Raw genomic sequence first — 23,049 nt, 5'->3', positions numbered from 1 at the left:
TTTAAATCATAGTCAAATCACTCAACTTTTCTGAGCCCACTTTCTCAAATCTAAATTGGGCCTAATATTATTTATTCCTACCTTATAACCTAACCATATGGAAAATGCTTCATAAATATAAATTTTAATGAAAAACTCACAATACATGTGTACCATTTTCCAGAAGCTAAGTGCAACTTATAAACCTGACTCTGTTCCTGTTAAAAAAGCCCATTCTGGACTTCCAAGAGAACTGTCACTCTTAACGTTTCCAAGAGAACCATGTAAGTGGCAACAATGGAAAAGTCTGACTTCTATGAATATACTTTTATGTCTGAAAGAAGAATTATGACCCAGTGATTTCTAGTTGGGAGGAACGAGTATTTTAAATAATTGCTGAATTTGATCAACATTCAACTTGCCTCAACATTGCTTACTTACTGAATCGCAGGAAGCTTTGCTGCTTTGATAACTGATAAGCACATCATATAGCAGATGGAAGACATAGATTAAACTGAAACAAGAGCTGAACAACTCTTGTTTCAACAAGCCCTGTCGGCAAAAAGAATACACAGAGGACCCAAAATCACAACATGCAAAATTAGAGATAAGCTTCTATATTCTAGATAGAGAATTTTCTCAGATCTCCTCATATGAAACAAAGATACTTCACTGGGAAAGCTTCAAGCAACAAATGAGTTATTTTGGGAATGGATATGAATGCCTTGGATTCAAAAGTAATAAACAATGCAAAATGAGAACAACAAACAGAAAAGAAAAATCTGAAGGATGTTGATACAAACCTTGCCACTTGTGGCAATTTTTTCCATCTCTAAATTTTTAATTTGTTTCTCAGCTGCCTCAAGCTGCTGGCTAAGTTTTTGCACTTCCAATTTACCTTCGGAATTGGCTTTCCAAAGTGCATCAAGGTCCAAGAGTTTTTCTTCGGTAGCCTTGAGCTGGGTTGTAATATTATCAATAACCTTGGTTTGTTCATTGTATTTGGCTTGCAGTACTTTTAGCTCTTTTACCTTTATTTCCGCTTCCTGCAATTTGTTTAATGTGTCTTCCATCTCTACTAGATGTTGGTCTTCTGCTTTTTCCATCTGGAGTCTGAGGCCTTCTAAACCTTGCTCCTTTTCTTTAATGATTTTCATCAGCTTAGTCTTAAGGATTTCCATCTCTTTAGCATGAGCAGACCGTTCCGAGTCTTGTTTGCATTTCAAAGTCTCTATTTCACCCTGATAGTCTAGTTTCAATTTTTCAATCTGTGTCTTTAGCTCAGCAAATTCCGCCGTCTCAGACCCAACACTTCTGCTAAATGAAACTTTGAGTTCTTCCATTGCCTGTTGATGGGAAGCAATGGCAGATTCTAGTTTCGACTTCCACAGAGCTATCACTTCAGAGTTCTCCTTGTTAGCATGGTCAAGCTTGCTTTTCAAAGACTCGTTCTCCTTTGAGAGCTTTTCAGATGCTGCATGAAGCGCCTTCACTTCCTTTTGATGACTTTCTTCTGTGGCTCCAAAATGTTCCTTTAGAGAAATTATTTCATGTTGGTGGTCAATATGCATGGCTTCTAATTTTTCCTGCAAAGAGCTTATCTCTTGCAAAAGAGAGAGTGAAGTGTCCACATCACCAGCTGGTTTACTGGACTCCAAACTTCTTCGAAGCTCAGCTACTTCCTGTATTCTTAATGTTAAGTCTCTCTCTAGCTCCATAATACGAGACTTTTCTGAAACTGTAGCCACCTATTAATAACAGCAGTTCAAAGAAACACATTATTTAAATAATAAAACACAGGGGTTTTACTTAATCTAGAAGTTATGTAAAAACAAGCCATTAAGAAATCTCCCAGTACGCACTAAAGCAGTAAAAATATTAACATTTGTACTTAATATATATTTCTAGCAGCTTTTTTCTTGGTTTCTCAAAAACAGCTTCATAAAAATCTACTAAAAATTACTATTTTGAGACACTAAAGGAATCTCAGTTTACCTTTTCTAAGTTCAATTACATTAATAATTCTGTCCCTCAATTCCTATAAAAATATAGGGGATCAGAGCATGTTCTGCAAGTTGTTGTGAGTGAAGCCTGCCTTACTTAATTCCAGAAAGAACGACAGTACCTGATCCAAGTTAAAGGAGGCAGTAAGACAAAGAGTCTGAATTACTTAAACTTTCCATCACCAAGTGATAAATGCGTATAGTAGAATAACATAATTTCTATTGCCTAGGCTAGGCTGTTGCCTCCAACAGTTTTTCTTAAGTATATGACAAGAATCATTACTTACCTATCATTCTAATTAAGTGTCTTCTAATAAGCCCCCTCTTGGATTTCATCAAGTCCATTACTGACTTGACCAAATAACTTTATACAATTTTATTTCATTCCCTAGCACTTTCTGAAAGCTACTTTCAACTACTTATTAGATTAATCAGGATCCCTGGGGAAAAGCTAGCTTTTGGCATAAAAAGTACAGCGAAATGCTGCAGTCTAGCCAAACTGGCCTTCTTTCTCCTTCACACACAAACCCCCATCTCCCAGGCCTCTGCACCAGCCATCCTACGGGCTTAGATTCTGCACTCCCTCCTTACCCTTGGCTTCACAGACTTTCACTCTTCTAAGAGATAGCTCAGGCCTCATTTTCTGCATGAAGCCTTTCTTCATTTCCCAACTGCCAGAGCCCATCCTCCAAAACTACCCCGTATCTAACAACTTTGTATATATTTATCTTGATACCAATGATTTCTTAAGGATGTATCAAATCTTAAGGATGTTGCTTTTCCCTGACTCAACTCTCTTCTTCCACAATGTCTTTTATTAGGACAGCCAACAAATAATAAAAACTTATTTGGGTTTCACTCCCTCGCTTTCTGGAAAGGATTAAAATGACCACAAAGTACACAGCAAGAAGAGAAGGAAAAGTGAATCGGAAACATTCTACAGACAGGATCAGCTTGTAAATCATTCCAGAGTTGTACTGTCACCGATCCTTTACAGAGTTTAAGGAAACCAAAATAATTCCCATAAATAAGCCAAGAGACAGGTACCACAAAATCAGGTAGCAAAATATTAATGAAGTAGAGCAGCGTCTACAATATTTAAAAAATATATACCTAGTGGGCAGATTAATTTAAATTAGCCACAATGAAGCTATTGAAACACATATAAGATGTAAAAGGGGAGAAAAATACCTTTTCTGGTATATCCTTAATGGAATTCTAAAGTCCTAGAAAAATAACAGGTTCTCCTATATTATCATAAAGAGGCATACCTCTGACCCTATGTGATATTAAGCTAAATGGATGATTTCATAACATAAAGAGAGCTTTTGAAAATTCAGAGTGGGGATTAAGAGAAGACACTTATTAGAGGAACAAATATCATACTATAAATAGTATTCACCAATGACAGTGACAAAAAAATTATCAAAAGTTACTTGCAAGCAAAGCAAACCCCTTGGAAAGCTCTACAGAAATGAGAGCATACTTACCTGATAGCCATTCAATTTGATGAAAACTGAGTTCTATTTGCCCCTCCCAACTCCTACACTAATTCCCTGGCTAACAAGTAACTATGAACTGCATGCTTTGTGTTTCAGTGTGCCCTGTCTTTCCCCCTTACACCAAATACACAGGAAATTTTCCCATTTGGGGCTGGGAGAGAAAGTTAAAAAGAAAAACAAAACCAAACCACACACACAGTACAAAACCTTTTGATGGAAAAATAAAAGGGACTGAATTATATAGATTGTAAAAATCAGTGATTTCTCATCAAGAAAAAATTAAAAAATATTAAGGATTAAAAAGAAAAATTACAATGTAAGGTTTAATTAGCATAATTATTTGAAATTTCAAGCTTCAGGATACTTGGCCATTCAGCCATCTGAAAATCAAATGTTTTGATTAAAATATTTAATGAAGATTTATTTCTTTTAAGCACAAAGATGCTTATGAAGTCAAAAGATTCCCTTTGAAACTCCTAGTAGTTTCAAAGGTCAAAACAGAACCATAAACTGATGGCCTCAAAAACCCAGTTGTGGTCCCAGTGCATGGCACTTCCACTTAGTCATCCTCCTAACCAGGGAGATTAAACCCATTGGAGGGCCAGAAAAGAAAGACTAGGATGCAGACAGATCAGGTACCAGGAAACAAGGAAGAGGGAAGGGCAGAGGCGGGGCAGGGAGACAGGGAAGCCAAGACTCAGCCAGTGCTCTACCCTCTTCCCACCAAAGATCAGGGAAGAAGGCAGGGAAAAAGCCAAAGCCCAAAACAGCAAAATAAAAAAGGACCATGAGAGTCTACCTGACTGGTTGGGTCAACTCACAGATATCTATTTTGCAGTACAACCAATCTTGCTGTTGTTTTTGGTGCACAGATGGGCTATATTATTTCTTAACTCAATTTGTGTGAAAAAGAGCAGCTAAAAATTTTAAAGACTAATGTGAAAACACCTAGAACTACGGGTCACTCTAAGTTCATGAGCATCTGAACAATACCAGGACCAAGCTTAACCTATACCACTGGGACATGAGTCATATGAATGACAAAGCACAAGGCCCCTAAATGTCCACAATTCAACCATGGGGTCTCGTTTCATTAAATAGTGAAAACCATTACCCTAGTGTCTTCTAACTCCCTCTGGAGTTTGTCAGCTTTGGTCTTTTCAAAGAGCAGGCTTTGTTCAAGCTCCTTAATGCGGGCATGCTCCAGTTTGGTCTGCGTCTGTTAGTAAAAAGGAAGAGGAAGAGAACACAAAAGTGCCACCATCACATGCCAGCACAAGAAGAGAGAGCGGCATGCAGGCAGAGCCACCAATATTTTTTTTTTTGCAAAAAAAAAATGAGCAGAAAAGATAGAGAAGGGAAGAGGAAGGGGTTGAGATGAAGAGGTGGGGGATGACAAAGTAGGCTATGAATATGGTGTGGTGGGTGAGGAGGGTAAATGAACTGAGGCAGAGAACAAGAAAAGAGAAATAAAGCACGTGAGGCGAGATGGAGAGGGTCAGATACATGCAGCCAAACATGAGTTATATTGATAAGTAAGTGAAATTTATCAGCACAAATTAGATTAGTTAATATTTCTCTAAGCTATGGTCACCCCTATTCTCCAATGTCAATATCTGACATATATGTAAGCAACTGACTTACAGACTCCATGAAGCCACTATTTTGAAAACTATTCAGTTATTCTTGAGATCTCACTAAGGTCTTGAGGCAGATCCTCAAATCTTAAAAAAAATCTGACATGACTGAGGACAAGGATATCACTCCTTAATGGTATTCAGAAACAAAAGTAAGGGCATAACATGAAGGGCGTCTGCTGAGGTAAGCAGGAGGGCCTGGGATCCTTAGAAACTGGTTTTCCTACCTACAGTACACAGAAGACAGGAATCACAACTTCTAAGCTACTATTTCTTTCAGAGAGGAAGTATGTTCCAAAAGCTATTCATCCTCAGAGAAAAAGGAGTCAAATGAAAAGATGAGAAAAATGATTAGAGTATATTTTATGTTCTCTGCCTAGGCAGGTATGAGATGTAACAAGTGGATTTAATAAGGAAAAATGATATTACTATAATTTGGGAAAAGTTCATTACACTTTGCTACAAAGAGGAAGAATAGCCTATATAATTTGAGGGCAAAAAATGAGGAAAGAGAATGAAAAGCCGGGAGTAAACTCACAAATTTTACTTTCCATTATCATGCATTTAGATTGCTTAGGAGACTAGATATGATTCATGGAAACACAGAATTTTAGAGTTTGAAAAGAATTCAGCAGACAGCAAGGCCAGCCATACCCAAAAAGGAATTGCCATTATAACAAATATCAGGTCATTCAGCTTCTGCTTGAAAACCTCCAATAAAAGGGAAGACCAGAGATTTGGGCAGATTTGAATAAGACAAAATCTTAATGAATCTATTACAGTTCTTACTAATCCAAGAATATTCTTTGCCCAACCTATTTTGTCTATATAAATCAGCTGATGTAACAATTGATTGAATACAGACACAAGGGCTACTTTTCTCAGCAGCTGACAACCATTTACACTGCAAGAGCTAAATTAATAGGCCAATTTGAGCATCTGGAGTCAGTGACTATAGTTAATGATAGTGATATAGTTTTTGTGCAGTTTAACTAGAAGAAAAAATGTAAAAAAAAACCACCTTGTTTTAGTGGGAAGGGCATTTTTTACTTCTAAATCTTCAAATTATATTAAAGAAATTTTTAATAGGAATGAGGAAGAAAAGTTTCCTTATACTTTCAACATGATGACTGAATCCGATTCAGATTCTAAGAATTGGATAAATTGTCTCCAACCCCATATGTGACTTTTATTTATATATTACTCAAATTGCTTTTCTTTGGGAAATACAGACCACTGTGGTCAGAAATTTGAAATCAGCCCCAACAGTGAAATCCAGACAAGAAGCAGCGGGAAAACACCGCCACAGAATGTCTCTCAATCACCTGACACTGATCTAAGTGATCTAGAATCATAGAATCTTAAAGGTTGTCCAGTTCAACCCCAAAACCTACCACTAGGATGACTGTACAATGCCACCTGTCATCCTGCCTCTTCTCAGATACTGCCAATGAAAGGGAACTCACAACTCCACAAAGCACCCTACTGCCTTGTTCCTCAGCTCTAACTGCTGTCAAGATTTTTGCAGAACTACCAAAAGAAAATCAAGGACCTGTTCTATTCTATTCTTCCCCCTATACAAATTCTGATAATTTATGTGCCTTAACAGGATAGATGTTTATCCTGTGGATTGCACTGAGACACAGGACACCTGGATAAGTACAGTCTCCACAGTGGAACATCTATTAAAAATGTTCCAAACACTTGAATGACTGAAGAAACCTTTTCAAGTATTTTGTTGCCTTGAAAGATGGCAAAAGATCCCAAGAGACAGTAACAGGAAGTCAAAAAGAAAAGCAAAGGCAAGGAGAAGAACACACAAGAGCAGCAAGAGGAAGACCCCACGCAGCCGGGCACCATTTGTAGCAGAAGCCTGTTTCAGAAGGAGAAAAAAGAGACCCAGTTCACTAATGGAGCTTCACAAGAAGGAATCTTTCAGAAGGAAGTTCAAGCTCAGGACTGAGTTTTCAATACTACCAAGGGTGTGTAGATGGGGAAAAGCGGACCTTTGGTTTAACCTTATTCTTATTCTCTTCATAGGACTAATCAAAGCAAGAGCTTTTCGATTCCATTACTTTGATGTTACAGCTGGAAATATATATATATATATATATATATATATATATATATATATGAAAAATGAAGCAATGTTTTTTAATTCAGTTGGGTGAGGTTTATATTTTACTATTTCAGGTAAAACACACACACAGAATAGCTTTGCCACTCCAAAAAAAAATCACTTCAGTACATGCAAATCAAAGTTAAAATTGTACACAACAACGAGAATGCTGCATGTATGTTTTCCCTGGAGAATGCTTTCCTCTGCGCTGTTTATGAAATGAGGAACACACAACGTGTTCTCAAATGCAAACTTGGACTTCATGACTGTCAACTGTCCTAGTAGTCACTGACCAGTGGTGGGAGCTCACGGAAAGGACAACATCATACAAGTAGTAGGAATTTTGCAAATCCTTGTTACTGTACACAAGGAAGAAGACTCAGAAGACTTGAAAAACTGATCTAAACTTGTCCTTGTCCTCCTACTCTTTTCCCACCAAAGATATTTCAAGCTTCAGAAGGCCATTATCATTTCCTTAGTGGTGGTGTAAAAGCTACCATATAAAAATGAAATCATTGAAGGCCAGACCTAAGGCCTCCATTAACGAAGGAAATATTCTCATTTGTCCACATAAGAGTTCTAGAGAATTTCATCACTATATATATTTTCTTCTGAACAGAAATACAACTTCTCTGGAAAGACACATGCACAGAAATATTATAGTCAATGTTCTGAAGACAAATTGCAGTTAGTATTTGAGTATATAAATAAGCATTTTAACTGTATACAATCTGTGTTAACAGGGAAAATCTCCACACAGGTAAGCGCCCTCTTACATTCTCAGGATCTTCAGATATCTGGCTCTTTTGCTATCAGTAAAAAAAAAAAAAATAAAGAACAAAAAATTTTCAACTACTTTCAACATCTGACAAAGGTTCAACAAAATTGATTGATTATAACTATTGAACATATTATTGGTATAGTTCAGCTATAGGAATTTAGTCAGAATACTGGTTTTTTAAGTAAGATCTTTTCAAGAACTTTAGGAAAGCAGCAACTTTCTGATGAGGTTGGGGGCATTTTTTAAATGGATAAGAATAACACAAAAGTACAACTGAAGAAATGTGAGTGGATGTGAAATGAACAAAGGAGACAATTGTTACTGATAGCTAAATAGTGACAGAGGTCTAAGGTTTGGTTCCCCAAAACTAACACAATGAAAGGGGCTCCTTTATCATTAGTTCAATAAGCTTATTTTCAACTGAGAAGAGCCTCTGTTTCTTTAGTAGTTGTAACTAAGGGACTACTTGGCAGTACACAGTCTTGGACTTTCAAGGTAGCTCAAATTTATATTCTATGCATTGAAAACAACAGAACAACATCTAAAAACAATGTTGCAGATAAAGGTACTAAAATGAATCGAAAGGTACCCAGCATTTTTGATCTAAGATTTCCTGACAGGGAAATCTAACAGTGGTTATAGAAATATCAACTCACTCAAGTCAAAGCATCCCATGCAAAAATCTTGGCATGAATAAGGCTCTAAAGAGCAAGATAAAAGCTAAGGGTCACCAGTTCTCTGTGAATTCAAGATATGCAATGTCACTTAGATTGCAAATTAAAGAAAAAAGAAATGCTACATTCTTAATTTTGTGCTTTGAACTCATAAAAAAAAGAAATACAAAGCTCTTAGGGAAAACAAATGCCAGAGTCTCTCTTCTTCCAAAATGTTAAGAACAATTTTGACAATAATTTAAGTTCACAACTGGCACAGCCCATCTAGTTTTAGCCAGATTCACTAAGAAAAAGAATTGCAAGGGAGGAAAAGGTTACTCTAGTGACTACGATAACTCTAAATTGTCCTTTAAAGAAAAATGTGGTTATGAAAGAAGCTCGAGTACATACATGCACACACACACACATACACACAAAAATGCACGCATACATACATACCCCAGAATGGCTCTAACAAGAAAACTCACTGCCACATTTGTGACTTGATTAAAACTGTCTGAGATTTTAATTTTGGAATATGAGAAAAGAACAGAAGGTTCTCCTTTAGGGCTGCTGTCAAGGCCTTTGCAGCCACATTCTAAATAAAGCCCACCACCTCCAGCACCAGCCACCTAGCCACACCTGGAAGTCCAGCAGCCCTGCCCTTTGTGCCAGCTCATAGACTTGTGTAGTCTGTGTGCACAATCAATCAGGTCAGGCCATCAGTTCCAAGGGACACCTCTTAGGTGTCTCCTTCCTACAAACTCCTCTTACCACTACTCAGACTCTGGGCATGGTATAATTTTTCCACCTAGGGTTCTTTCTCTATCTTATTTCCCAAAGGAGCTTTTAGGGAGTTGGAGGGGTTTTACCTCAAGATCGCCTTTGGTAATAGATTCCTCCTCCACTCTGAACTGAAGGTCTTCAACCTTCCTGTGGGGTGAAAAACCAATGAAGTTTAGAATAATCCAAGAAATATGCCTGTCTTCACAAAAACAAAAACCCACCACCTCACTAATACATTTGATGATCTTTCCAGATGCTCTGAGGCAAGTAAAATGGCAATATTTACCTTAGGAAAGATAAAGAACTGTACGACCACATTTCTAACTACACCAGCCTTAATTTGATATCCAGAATACAGAAAGACAACAACATATTCTATTGGAATGACAAGAAGACAGAGACAGAAATGAAAAAAGTGAACTAATTCCTGTGGTCATTGCACCTAAAGCAGACCCAGACAATTAACAGACAACAAAGGCTAGGTCTGTACTGCCATAGAGATAGACATAAGATCTCACAAAAGTAGCTTCCTTTACTTTCTAGGATCAACACACAGGTTCTAGGTGGGGAACCAAGTCTTATTTAATCTGAAACATCAATGACAAAGGAGCATAGTTCAAAAGAAGTGGTGAGACATTGAGGATGAGTGGGGGTAGCCCTGGCTCCAGACTTATTTGGGCATCATGGGACTTGGTTCCAGAAGAGTGAGAAGGGGCTATAAACAATAATAAACAGAGTGGTAAACACACTCTGGTGCTAAAAACAGTGGGTAAACAGTCTTCTGAATACAGCAGACTCCAGAAATGTACAAGATTCACATTTCATAGGAAAACAGAAAAAGAAAAAAGCAAGCACATCTATGCAAAGTGTTTCCAACCCACATCATCTGTAGCAAAAGCAAGAAATTAAGAAGACAAGAATTTAAAAAAAAAACAAAACCCTAAACCCTTCCCTAGCTGAAACCATGTCCACAGCTGCAAATTACTCTTGGACTCAGTGCATACTTGGCTGCTGGGGAACATCTGTGTTGCCTGGCAGCCTGCAGGAAGACAGCACACAGAGGGATGGATGGTATTTTGGCATAAAGGAGAAACAAACTGTCCACTTATGTTTTCAAAGACTGGTGCTGGAAACATCTAAAGACAGTTCTTATTTACTTTAGGCCAATAAAAATGATTCCAGGAGAATATCCTAAGGGAAAATCTTGAGGCCCTTCATCATATTGTGTTTGTCCTTCTCCACACATTTCCCACTTATTCATGTGGTACTCAGAAGTGAACAGTAATTTATGACTGAACCATCGCTTGTCTTCTACTGCTACCTCACATTTTCTTAGCTTTCTTCGAGATCACATCACAGTTGACAAATAGAGCTTGCTAGAAGCCTCAATCTTTTGTAGACTGACTGCTCTCTAGCTACGCTCACATCTTGTACCTGTGAAGGTAATAGGGGTAAATCTTATTAGATTCACTCCAATGGTGTAAGCTTACCAAGATATTTGCAGAATCTTTGTGGGGAGACAGCTAGCCTTGGAGTCAGCAGACAAGTCCAAATCCAGCCTCAGATATTTACTAGCTATTGTGACCCTGGACAAGTCACATCAGTTTCCTCATCTTCAGAGTAGGGATCGCATTAGCACCCAATTCCCAAGGTTGTAATGACAATCAAACAAGATAGCACAAGTAAAAGAGCTTGGCAAACCTCCAAGTACTATACCGATGTTGGTTCTGCTGACTCTACCATCCAACATGTTAGCCAACTCCCCAAGCTTTGTACTGAACATACAAACAAATTAAACGTGCCTTTCTGGGCTTAGTAGACATCACTCTCCTTTGACAACTCTAGGATCCACACTGGCTACCTGCTGTTCCTCACATACCATGTGGTAGCCCCTATTCCCTTGTTTTCATGTGAGCAGTCCTCCATGTCTACAATGTAATACCTCTTCACAGCCACCTCAAACAATTTCCAGTTTGCTTTAAATTTCGGCTCCAGTGTTCTCTCCCACACAAGGTCTTTCCTGATGGACCCTGAACCTAGTGCCTCCCTATAAATTTACCTTATATTTATTTTATATATACTTATACATGCACAGTGCCTGGCACATAGTAGGTGCTTAATAAATGCTTATTATTTATTCATATGTGATATTCCCCAGTACAATAAAGCTCTCTGGGGACAGTTTTATTTTTGCCTTTGTATACCTAGTGCCTAGCACAAAGCCTAGCATGCAGCTGATGCTTAATTAATACTGATTTAATGGCTGGTGCTTTTGTGTCTCAATGAGATTATAAGCTCCTCAAAAACAAGCTGTATGATACTTCTTTTGTATCCCCTACAACCTACCACAGTCCTAAGCAAATAGTATTCAATAAACACTTGTCAGTATAAGAACATAACTACCTGAACTAACAGCTCCATTGCTCCATTGTTAATAATAGGAGGGGAAAAACTTTAGGATATACATAACACTGTTCAAACAATTTTCACACGAATTCTCTCTAAGAGGCCTGAGCTTGTGCCCTGCTATCAGAAACATCCCTTTATAACACCCAATCTTGAGCTCCTCTTTGGAACACAATACGCACTTGATTATACAGACGTCCTTTTGGAGTTCTCTAGTGTCATCTTCCCACTAAAACTAGGAACTCTTCAACTGCAGGAACCATATTCTGTATACTTTTTTATCTCACTAACCAAACTAGACACAGTATAAAACACAACAAAGCTATTCAATAAATACGAGAACATTTGATAGTAGGTGAGTCAGACCACGGTTCAGAGTTCAAATTCTATGTAAGTGAATATGGCAACCCTAGAGTCACATGCTTCATTAAGGAGGGTTAGCACAATTTGAGTAATTCCAAGTCTCCAAAGGCCCAAATGAAAAGTAAATGCCCATCACCCAGTATGAGTAACAAGATGTCCACTAAATAAATATGTTCATTCTTTGACAACAATGGTAGTAATTAAAAGGTCGATAACAGGAAGAATGTTTCAGATAATTCACAACTTTTTAAAAAAGCCACAGTTGTACATGACAGTTTGGGATCACCTTTTCTCTTCCTCTAGTTGGTTGAGAAGCTCCACCTTCTCCCTATCAGCAGCTTCCACCATAGCTCGCAGCTGATCCATCTTTGCTTCCATTTCCAGGACATGCTAGCAAAGGCAAGAATGCTGGTAAACAGACTGTTTCTGGCATAGATACACAATACCATAAAATCATAACTGAATTGTTAGACTTTTACCCTAAAATCTTATGTTAAAATGCTTTATGATCATAAATAAATTACTCTTCCTGGAAGCTGTGTCTACATTATCATTCCCATTTGAAAGACATAACCTTAACTCAAAAGGCAAGGGGATAGTAAGTAATTCACTCTCAAGCCAAAATCTATATATCTATGAAATGAGATGTGATTACTGGGAAGGTTTTTGGGTTGTTGTTTTTTTTTTTTAAAACATGACATTCCTGTCCTATTACATACAAGCCAGCCTAAAACAAATGACATCAGGATAGGAAAAAGTTGGCAAATTATTGTGGCCCAAGAGACAAAAACTTTTCCACCAAAAGCTACAGCTTCCAAACACAAGTGACAGCAGAATTTACAGTAAATCTCCCCAACTCTCAAAACCAGTTCACTGGCTCTGGGCATAAAGTATACCTTCTACCTCTTGACTCAACTTGGGGATTATCACCTCTGCCAAGAGACCTCAGTGCCCAGACTTCACCTGATCATGTCCATCCCGAGCCAGAGCTAGTTTCTGCTCTATTTCCCCCACATGGCTTGTTGCTTTTGCCACCTCCGCCCTCTCTAGGTCCCTCTCAGCCAGCAGCTGTTCGATGTGCTGCTGCTTCTCCTTCAGAGCCTCTTGGAGGGCGGTGGTGCCGGAGATCTTCCTGGCATATCTTGAAGAAGTTTCAGTCAACTGCAAAGTAAAGTTAAAAAAGTGAAGGCAATGCCATTATGGAGGCTCTGCCATTGAAGTAGCAGACAGTGAGCGGTACATGCACGCCAGGTGTCCCCTCGGCCAAGCGAAAGTGCCTCCTAGCTCTCGGACACGCCTAACAGCTAACTCTGGAGAGATTTCTCAGTAAAGAAGAGATCAAGCGTACGGTTTCTATCTGTAAATTTCACTGTAGGTCAATTACTGAGAACAAAAAGCCAATATGCCTGGTCACAGGACTACTCCAGTCAAGAAGGAGATGTGGTAAGGATCAGGCCAAGTGGCTTGGCTAAAAGTAACCATGACCTCAATCTATACGTACAGATGGGTGAGACATCAGGAGACATTTGCAGGACCCACTGAACTAGTCTCACTTAATTCCATTGCTGCCTGAGCTTGAGCTAGATGTACAAATATCCTCATGTTAGGAGAATTTGACTGTGCCTTCTACATTCTTCCTCGATCCACAATCTTGAGTTTGAATACATTCTTTATCCAACTTCTCTGAGGGTTGCAAATGCCATTAAGTTATGAAACAGCTCCCCCATGTAGTTAGAGACCCCTCTTCCGGTGATTAACGAGCAATAAATCACAGACTTTTGTTAGTAGTTTGTCTGTTAAAAAAAATATTCAGAGAAGCCATGTACCCAGAAATACAGATTTGGTGGAGCCGAAGTGCCAAGCATCTTCAAAGCACCTTATATAAAAAAAGATTGGAAGAACTGCATCCACCTTGCAAAATGTAAAAAAGAAAAAAAAAATAGAAGTCCTTGTATTCACTCTTTTTTTTTAAGTCTTAGATTTCTTGTTCCTTCCTTTTGAGGAAAAAAATCAGCTAGCAGAAGACTAGATGTGAACTCCAGCAGAAAAGTAACCTCCCAGGCTAGCTTGTAGGGGCCAGGAGAATTCTTAACAGCCATCTTTTGTCTTGGGATGCATTCATCTTTAGATTCCTACCTTGTGCAATGCTTATTACCAAAATTTCATTTAGTATCTGAATGTCTTCTCTTAATAAAGGTATGTGAGTTCTCATGGGAAGGGCACTCATGATGGGCATATGTGTCTGCCTTAGTTCAAGATTAGGCAATTTGACGCCAAGGAAAAAAAAAGAATCCAATTATATTATACTGTTTTATATTATGAACAAGGATACAGTAAAGTTCTAATTATGAAATATGTCTACTGTGTTATGAATAATTTCCTTGCTTGCTTCTAAAATACATTTGTTTCAGGATAACAAAATAATAATCACCAACTTTTTACTGTTTGCGGAGTTAATTGATTTTCAGATGACTTAAAAAATAAGATTTTTAGTTCTTTAAACATTATCCTCTAGGATACACACAAAATCATCATCCTTAAAAATGAAAGAAAGCTCAACTCACATTCCAAAATTTCCTTACTAGATTGACCCACTGCTCTGAGAAAACAAATAAATAAGGATTGAGGTAGTTACAAAACCTAGAGTAATTTTGCTTCTTTGACCCATCACAATTCCAAAGGACTCATGATGAAGCACGCCCTCCACCTTCAGATAGAGAGCTGATGGACTGAGAGTACAGACTGAAGTATATTTCCTTCTTTCTTTTTCTTCCTTTTTTTTTTAACATGGCTAATATGCAAGTTTGTTTTAGATGACTATACATATTAGCAAAGGGTTCTACTTTTCCTGCCTTCTCAATGGATTGGGGAAAGGAGGAATGAGAGAATTTGGAACTTTAAAAAAAAGTAATTTTAAAAGTCTCAGTGCTTAAAATTAAAAAAAAAAAATTTAAGTAACATGTGCCCTGGGAAACATAGCCAAATAAAAAATTCCTAGAATGGACACTCCCATGAACATTTTCTATAATCCACCTAGATTTACCCAAGCAGACTCAATTTATTAGAGTTAACCATCCCTACCATTTGAAAAAAGTGAGGAGAATCCTTTATCAACATTTCAGAGTTCTTGTTACCTTTCCCCCAAAAAACGCAACAGAGTCTTCTTCTAGATATGTAGATTTTCTTTCCAAATGCTATTAAAATAGCCTAACCTTTCTCTAAATTTTTTGGTATGGCTGGTGGGAAAAATAAATCTCTGACAATAGGCACAACATACATGGTACAACACCTAAACAAACTAGGTAGCCCTTCAACTCCAAGACCAAAGCCTAAGTCATCCATCTGCAGCAAACAATCACATAAAGGGAAACTGAACATCCTAAAATGCTTCTTCAATTAATACCTTAAATCCTAACCTCTAATCTACCATCACAATGGAAACAAACTAAACACAGTGTGAGTCACAACCTATTTCTAAGGCTACTCTCCATCATTTCAAAAATGAGCCAGTAGGTAACATGACCTTTCTGGTTCCAAACTTAAGGACAAGGACCAAAGGATAAGTCAATTCCAAGTTACTGCTTTAAAGTCTATGATTCTTTAACACTAGTTGCTGCATTTATGATCAGGGTGGGTATTGCCTACTTTAAATCTGATGTTTCTATTTTTTAAATGCCTTTAAAAAAAAAGACTCAAAATTTTTCTTTAATCCCCCAAAGAACCCAGAAACTTATTTTGTTTCCTCTTTCTGAAACCAGGAACATTCTCCACAGTAAGAGTTTTTTGCATAACAAAATATCAGAATCTTCAAAATCTGTATTTAAAATATTTTTTCTTAAGTGTTAAAGAAAATAGAAGAAGAAAGAGGCTTCTATTTAAGAAGAAAAATATCTCTCGAATTTCCACATCTTTACTTTGTCCAAACTGTATCATAGAAACCACTCACCCACCAATGCCAGGCTACTTAACTATATGGGTACAGAAGAACTAGATAAATTTGAGTTTAAGGAAATGAAGAGTTTGGCAGTGACTGTGAGAAACCTCTTTCTTATTTCAAAAAGTTAGCATTCTTGATGTAGTTAGGGCACTATAAAAACATACATGTGATCTACTAGTAACAGGTTTCATGGCAAGCTACAACTTCCATGCATGCTTTTTTTTTCTTTCTTTCTTTTTAAAGTACAAAAAGAAAGGAATTTACGGTTGTTGTTTAAGCAAAGCAAAAGACAAAAGAGCATTTGCTGCACCTGGGAGGCGTGAAGCATGCAATAAGAAAACTGGAGCTTACTAATCCTGTACGACTGGGCTTGCTGCTTACGGAGGAGGCTACAGAACTCAGGGAGCTGAGAGAGGAGGCCGAAGGACTACGCTTCAGGCTGCCTGGAGTTGCCATCACTTTCCTCACAGCGGCAGCCTTGGCTTTGGCTGGTGTTGTAGAAGGGAAGCCAATCTTTGTCACTTTATGGACAGGAGCAAACAAACCATATTTGGGTTGACACTGAAAATACCTACAGAGAACAAGAAGAATTCAAATTACTAGGTATAATGACCATTAGAATACCCCCTCGCCCCCACCACCACTATTGGCTACTGTGATCTATGCCAACAGGTATAACAGTATCAAGATTATGCAACACACGTTACCATTCAAACACATGAAGGCAGACAGCCTTGGAGTCAAGAAGACCTGGGTTCAAGTCCTATACCTGACAATATGGCTCTCTGAGTGAGAAAGAAACCTCTAAATGCCTGGGACAACTAAGCCTATAAGTTACAGATGAATCACTCATCTATACTGGTAAAGAATGTTTCCATATTAGAAATTCCCTATGCTAATGAAATCACAGGGATGTATCAAAAAATTTAAATAAAATACACCTACATACTTGGATATAGCTTTAGGTTTAGATTTATTCATTTTTATTGAGCTTATAATTTCACTGATATAAGAAATTCCTGATGAGGAAATACCTTCTACTACTACAGATCAGCAATTCATCTATAACGTATCTTTTTTAAACTGTGTTTTTGTTTTTAGTTTTCAACATTCACTTTTATAAGATTTTGAGTTCTAAATTTTTCCCCTTCCCTTCTGTCCCCTCTCCCCAAGATGGCATGCAATCTGATATAGGCTTTACATGTATAATCATATCAAACATACTTCCACATTAGTCATGTTGTCAAGAAGAATCAAAACCAAAGGGAATAACCACAAGAAAGGAAAAAAGAAAGAGCTAATACTATGCTTCAATTTGCATTCAGACTCATAGTTCTTTCTCTGGATGTGGATAGCATTTTCCATCTTTAGTCTTTTGGAATTGTCTTACATCACTGCATTGCTGTGAGGAGCTAAGTCTATCAAAGTTGATCATCACACAATGTTGCTGTTATGTGTATAATACTCTCCTGGTTCTACTCACTTCACTCAGTATCAGTTCATCTAAGTCTTTCCATGTCTTTCCACGTTTTTCCGAATTCCACCTGCTCATCATTTCTTATGGAACAACAGCATTCCATTACATTCATATACTACAAGCTGTTCAGCCATTCCTCAATTGACAAGCATCCCCTAAATTTCCAACTTTTTGCCACCACAAAAAGAGCTGCCATAAATATTTTTGTACACATAGGTCCTTTTCCTTTTAACTCTTAAGGAGTTAGCTGGGCAACTGACGCTTGCCTCAGGTCATACAACTTGAACATATCAGAGGCCTCAGAGGAAAGACTCGAATCCAGGTCTTCAAGATTCCAAAACTGACTCTCATCCACTACACCATGTTGCCCTCCCCCTGTCTGTCAGTCTGTCTCTCTTGATATGTGTGTATGCATATATTCATTTGAGATATATACAAAATATATACACATGTGAAATATGAATCTAAGAACATTTTTAAAATTTACCAAATGCTAAGGAAGAATCATAGTAACAGACCAACAAATTCTAATCCAAGGGACCAGAAATTTCATCTACTTGATAAAAAGAAAGCAAGAGTACACAGATATAACTTTCCTACACAACAGAAGAATCATATAGATAGAAGAACTTATTATAATAGAACAGAATAACCTATTCATAAAAAAAAAATCAAACAAGTATATAGGTTTGGCAGAGGTATTAAAATACAGATAAACAAAGTTACTTATCTCAATTACTGAGGCAAATAATGCCTGTTGCTGTTTAATGAAATTAGGGGACTATTATGTTTTTCTCACAATACTGAAAGTGAACATTTGTATAAATTTATCATCGCAAAGCTTCTATTTCCATTGAGTATTATAATATATTTATTATATAGGTCCTATACTATTATTACTATTATTATTTATATAGGTCCTATATAACATAGGACCTACACCACTCACATCAGTACATGTGTGTTCTAAGCAGTGTTAGTTGATTAATATAAACTATTTTTATATCAATGATATACAATTAAAAATAAACCTTTTACCACATCTGTCAACAAGAAGAACCCATAGTGAAAAAGATTACAGATCTTTAAATGACTCAGATAAGCAATCATTCTTTTGGCAAATGTTACCTCTGTTTTTTAATTGTGGGACAGAGGTAGATTATTTTAAATACATAGAAAACTGAGTACCTAGAAGAGAAAGAACTTGCCTCTGAACAGTCAGGCAGGCCTGTGTCTAATCTGTTAGACACAACTAGCCCTTGTTTATGCAGAGTAGGAATTCTGCAGTTATAGGATGACACATTTAGATATGAGTTTTAAAAACACATGGTTTACATTCATTTTTTACAAAAGTTAGATCCCTCTTCTTTACACTATGCCTTGATCTCTCGTGTGAAAAGCTGATTTCACAATACAGAACAAAGTTACAAAGTGTTCCAAAATATTCCTCTCCAGGCTGAAAATAAAAGATTCTTCCCAGGGTATGACAGAGATTACTAAAGGGATTATTCAAAGGATACCTTAAATTCTATGGGGAACAGCCAAATCAATGTCATTGGTGAGAAACATCAGGCCATTGGCACTCATCTGTTTTGGTTATATTCCACGCGTGCTTGGTGAAAGCTCTACTCAAACACACAAACACTAAACAAACCTTGTTCCAGCAACTGCTCCATCGTTCTTTCCAAGAGGTTCATCCAACTCCACACCACACCATTCTCCTTTGGCAAAGTCTGTCTCCCCAAGAAATCGTACTACCCCAGCTTTTGTGCCACCAACCTGGAAGTGGAGAAAAAGAATGACAAAAGAAACTGAGATGGAGGGGCGAATCACTGAGAAAATACCCTGCTCAGCTGTTTCTACTAGCGGCTTGTTCTGCCTTCCTTGTTTTCTTCCTCGACCCTGCTTGCTGGGCTACTCTTCAAGAAAAACTATAGAAAGATCAACATAACGAAATACTAGCACACAATCAAAATGATAAAGACATTTGAAAGTATTTAAATGAAACAATTCAAAGACGAAAAAGAACAGAAGAGATGGCAGTGTTGCACAGTGGAAGTGGTCCTGGAGAGATAGACTGGCAGAATAGACAGAAATCAGCCTTGAAGTCAGGAAGAAAGGAGTTCAAGTCTTGCCTCTGACATACACTGGCTGTGTGACTCTGGGTACCCAGTAATCTCTCCAGGTCCCTATGCAACTCTCCAAGATTATAAATTGCAAATAAAGGTGCCAATATTAACTGGAAGAAATTCCTCACTAGGAGTTCCCTAATAAGGGAGGGAAGGAGGAAGGAAGAGAGGAAGGGAAGAACGGAAGGAAAGGAGGGAAGGAAGGAAGAATTAGCTCTAGAGCCAGAGGACTTGTGTTCATATTCTAGTTCTACTACTATTACCTTGGGCAATCAATCAGTAAGCATTGATTATGTATCTACCATGAGTTAGGTACTATGGCAAGTGTCATGGAATACAAAAATCATTTAACCTATCTGGTCATCAGTTTCTTCATAAGGAAAACAAAGAGGTTGAACTAGATGACCTCTAAGGTGCCTTCTGGTCCTAAATTTACATTCCCTACAGCACAGAAAAAGTAACCAACAAGGTCTTATGAAAGCTCATATTTTATATACAGAAGTTTGAAATTTCAAATTTAAATAGTTATAATTTATTTTATTTCATTTCCATCAGCTGCTTGGTTTCAACTCCAGGAACACCATGATTCTTCTCCCAGGATAAGTTTATCACCTGAAATCTCACCATCATGGAGAATGATCAAGCCTACACACTCAACACCTTCACAGCACCCTCAGCTGCCTCTCCCCTCTAACTGGAGGTCTAGAGGCCAGAGCAATAAACTCTTCTCAAAGCCTTCCTCTACAGGGGTTCAGAAATTTTCCGGGCAGCTAGGTGGGGCACCGATAAGAGCACTGGGCTTGGAATCAGGAAGACTCATCTTGATGAGTTGTTCAAATCCAGCCTCAGACAGTTCCTAGCTGTATGATACTGGGTAAGTCACTTAACCTTGTTTGCCTCAGTTTCCTCATTTGTAAAATGAGCTGGAGAAGGAAATAGCAAATCACTCTAATATCTTTGCCAAGAAACCCCAAATGGGGTCATAAAGAGTTGGACACAACTGAATAACAACAACAATAGAATTTTTCAGCTAATCATTTTCCATCAGGAATTCTGCTTGGTTTCATCTCCAAGAACATCAACTCCCAGCCTCCCCTTCCTTTTTCAGCTTTCTTTTGTGCATTATCTTCCCCTATTATACTGTAAGCTCCTAGAGAGCAAGGACTACCTTTCTTTTTCTCATTTGTATCCAAAGGCTTGATAATTGTCTACTTATTATTGATTAATTTGTTTTGTTACTACAATAATACATTATTGAAGGGAAAAAAAATCAGTGAATGCCATGTATTACAGGGTAAAAGTTCAATAGTATGCATATTTACATGCCTTATAACTTCAGATTTTACAAAAAAAAAGTATAAGTTCCAGAAAAAAAACTGGAAATTGTCTTCAAATTCAATACTGAAATAATACGTTATACATTAAAAAAACCCACATGTTAAGAGGAAAATAGTACCACTAAGTATCACAAAGCAGAGATTCTAGGTTAAAACCTAGGTTTTGTTATGCTCAAGCACAGGTTCAGGGTTCAGAAAATAACTGAGCACTGAATAGGTTTCAGATTAAGCAGTAAAACAGAATCATAATTGTATATATCCTCTAAGGAAACAGGCCCATCCAAACAGACTTAGTTACATATTTAAAGTTAAGTTTTCAAGGTTCAGAGGTGACCTTGGGATAATACAAAATAGAGATTTAAATCCCACAAAGATAACCAAAGAATCAGAGCTACCTGGGATCCTTACACAAATAAAGAAAATTAAATTACTTTGGGAAGTCCTAACTCCCTTTTGGCTTCTTATCTGAGGAATATTTGAAGACTTAAGTAAAGTTTTAACATCCATGGGGTAGGTTTCTGCTAGCGATATTTTATAGATGTGTATATATATAAATATATGAGAGATTGTGTCTAAAGCTAATACTAATTGCCTTTCTTTCACCTAGAATTAGATTTCATAATTCAGAAAGGATGCTCAAACTCTGCATACTGTTTTCTTCCCAACAATAACAAAAACTGTTCCGACCGAACGGTCCATGTAGCATATGCTTTCACAATAAGAATGAGGAAAGTGACAGTCGTATCCCAATTGTGAAATGCTTTATTCCATTCACAAATTTTCAAACTATGTCATACACACTGTTATAGCAAAAAGTTGTTTTTTAAGCCCCAAGTTTTATATTTTTCTTCTCTTTTCATTGATAATAAGACTATAAGTACTTCCTTATACCAAAAATCTATATGTCAAAGAGACTGGGGTCAGTGATAAAAGGCGGTATTTCATACATGAGAGCATCTCAGAGATCAAGCAAACCATTGTCATTTCAGAATATGTCTAACGACTATATCTAATTTCATAAAATATCTAATTATTTTGATAAATTGACTGATGTAGTTAGCTGTCAAAGGATAAGGAAGAAAGATCAAAGCTACTGTAGTAAGGAAGGTGGGAAAGGATATATGGGACAAAATATCTCTCAAGTTGGAATCTTAACTGAAAGGTTCCTCTCTTCCCTAAAAATTATTATTTCAAAAGTTACTTTCCCAAGGCTGGTCTGATATTTCTCTGTAATTAATGCCAGAAGACAAGAGTAGGCTCAGAGTGCTGAGTTAAATATGGGTACACTGGACATTTTAATATATCCACATAAATTAGACTTTAGTCTTCCTCCACTCCACATTCCATATCATATTAAGGAACTATTTACAAACACTTGGCCTTATTAGTGGTACATGGTGTAATCTCTTCAGACTAAAGACTGCTTTGTGGGTAAATCTACGGGTCCGTTGTGCCAAATAATTTTTCTAAGTACCTGAAAGTATATAGTAGTAAATCCTTACATCAAACTATAGACTTCAATTCAGAACCTTGGTAAAAAACCCAAATTCCATATTAGTACTCATCTCTTCCCAGGTAGAGTCTGTACTATCTATTTATCATTTAAAAAGCACCAAAAGACACCACAGCTTTTCTGAAGGTAAGTTACCTGAAGAAGAAGGTAGCTTCCTTTTTATAAAGCTTGGATTTCTTGAGTTAATATTTCTCCCATTTCTGTAAAAGATACAAATCATCTGAAAACTTCATGTAACTTCCTGTTTCTGTTTTGAAACCTCTCTATTTAATCACATTAGAGAGTTGATGTCTTCTAATACATGCCCTAAGCAACTAAAAAAAATTGGAAACTACTTCCAATATACTCCCTTTCCAAAAGGCAATCTGGTGCCCACTAGTCCACACACATGCAATGATATCCAGACAGAAGAATCTATCACATCCTG

General features: G+C 37.3%; 1 protein-coding gene across 9 annotated transcripts in view; it reads right to left on the bottom strand.

The window, feature by feature from the left end:
* Positions 1-23,049, bottom strand: part of CLIP1 (CAP-Gly domain containing linker protein 1) — a 145,181-nt gene that overhangs the window by 72,423 nt on the left and 49,709 nt on the right. For 3 of the 9 annotated variants that reach the window (XM_078154272.1, XM_020970286.2, XM_078154269.1), the window contains exons 4-11: positions 19,298-19,422; positions 16,518-16,737; positions 13,193-13,390; positions 12,516-12,619; positions 9,547-9,607; positions 8,017-8,049; positions 4,599-4,703; positions 783-1,727 (exon numbers count right to left, since the gene is read on the bottom strand). In XM_078154272.1, coding sequence (XP_078010398.1) covers positions 783-1,727; positions 4,599-4,703; positions 8,017-8,049; positions 9,547-9,607; positions 12,516-12,619; positions 13,193-13,390; positions 16,518-16,737; positions 19,298-19,422 — 1,791 coding nt within the window. The remainder of the gene's footprint in view (positions 1-782; positions 1,728-4,598; positions 4,704-8,016; positions 8,050-9,546; positions 9,608-12,515; positions 12,620-13,192; positions 13,391-16,517; positions 16,738-19,297; positions 19,423-23,049) is intronic. The other 6 variants (XM_078154275.1, XM_020970296.2, XM_078154270.1 and 3 more) reach the window with 5 other exon arrangements.

The sequence above is a fragment of the Phascolarctos cinereus genome, unplaced genomic scaffold, assembly GCF_003287225.1.
Source record: "Phascolarctos cinereus isolate Bilbo 61053 unplaced genomic scaffold, phaCin_HiC Scaffold_4;HRSCAF=312, whole genome shotgun sequence".
NCBI classification, from domain to species: domain Eukaryota; kingdom Metazoa; phylum Chordata; class Mammalia; order Diprotodontia; family Phascolarctidae; genus Phascolarctos; species Phascolarctos cinereus.
This window is presented reverse-complemented; position numbering and strand designations above follow the sequence as displayed.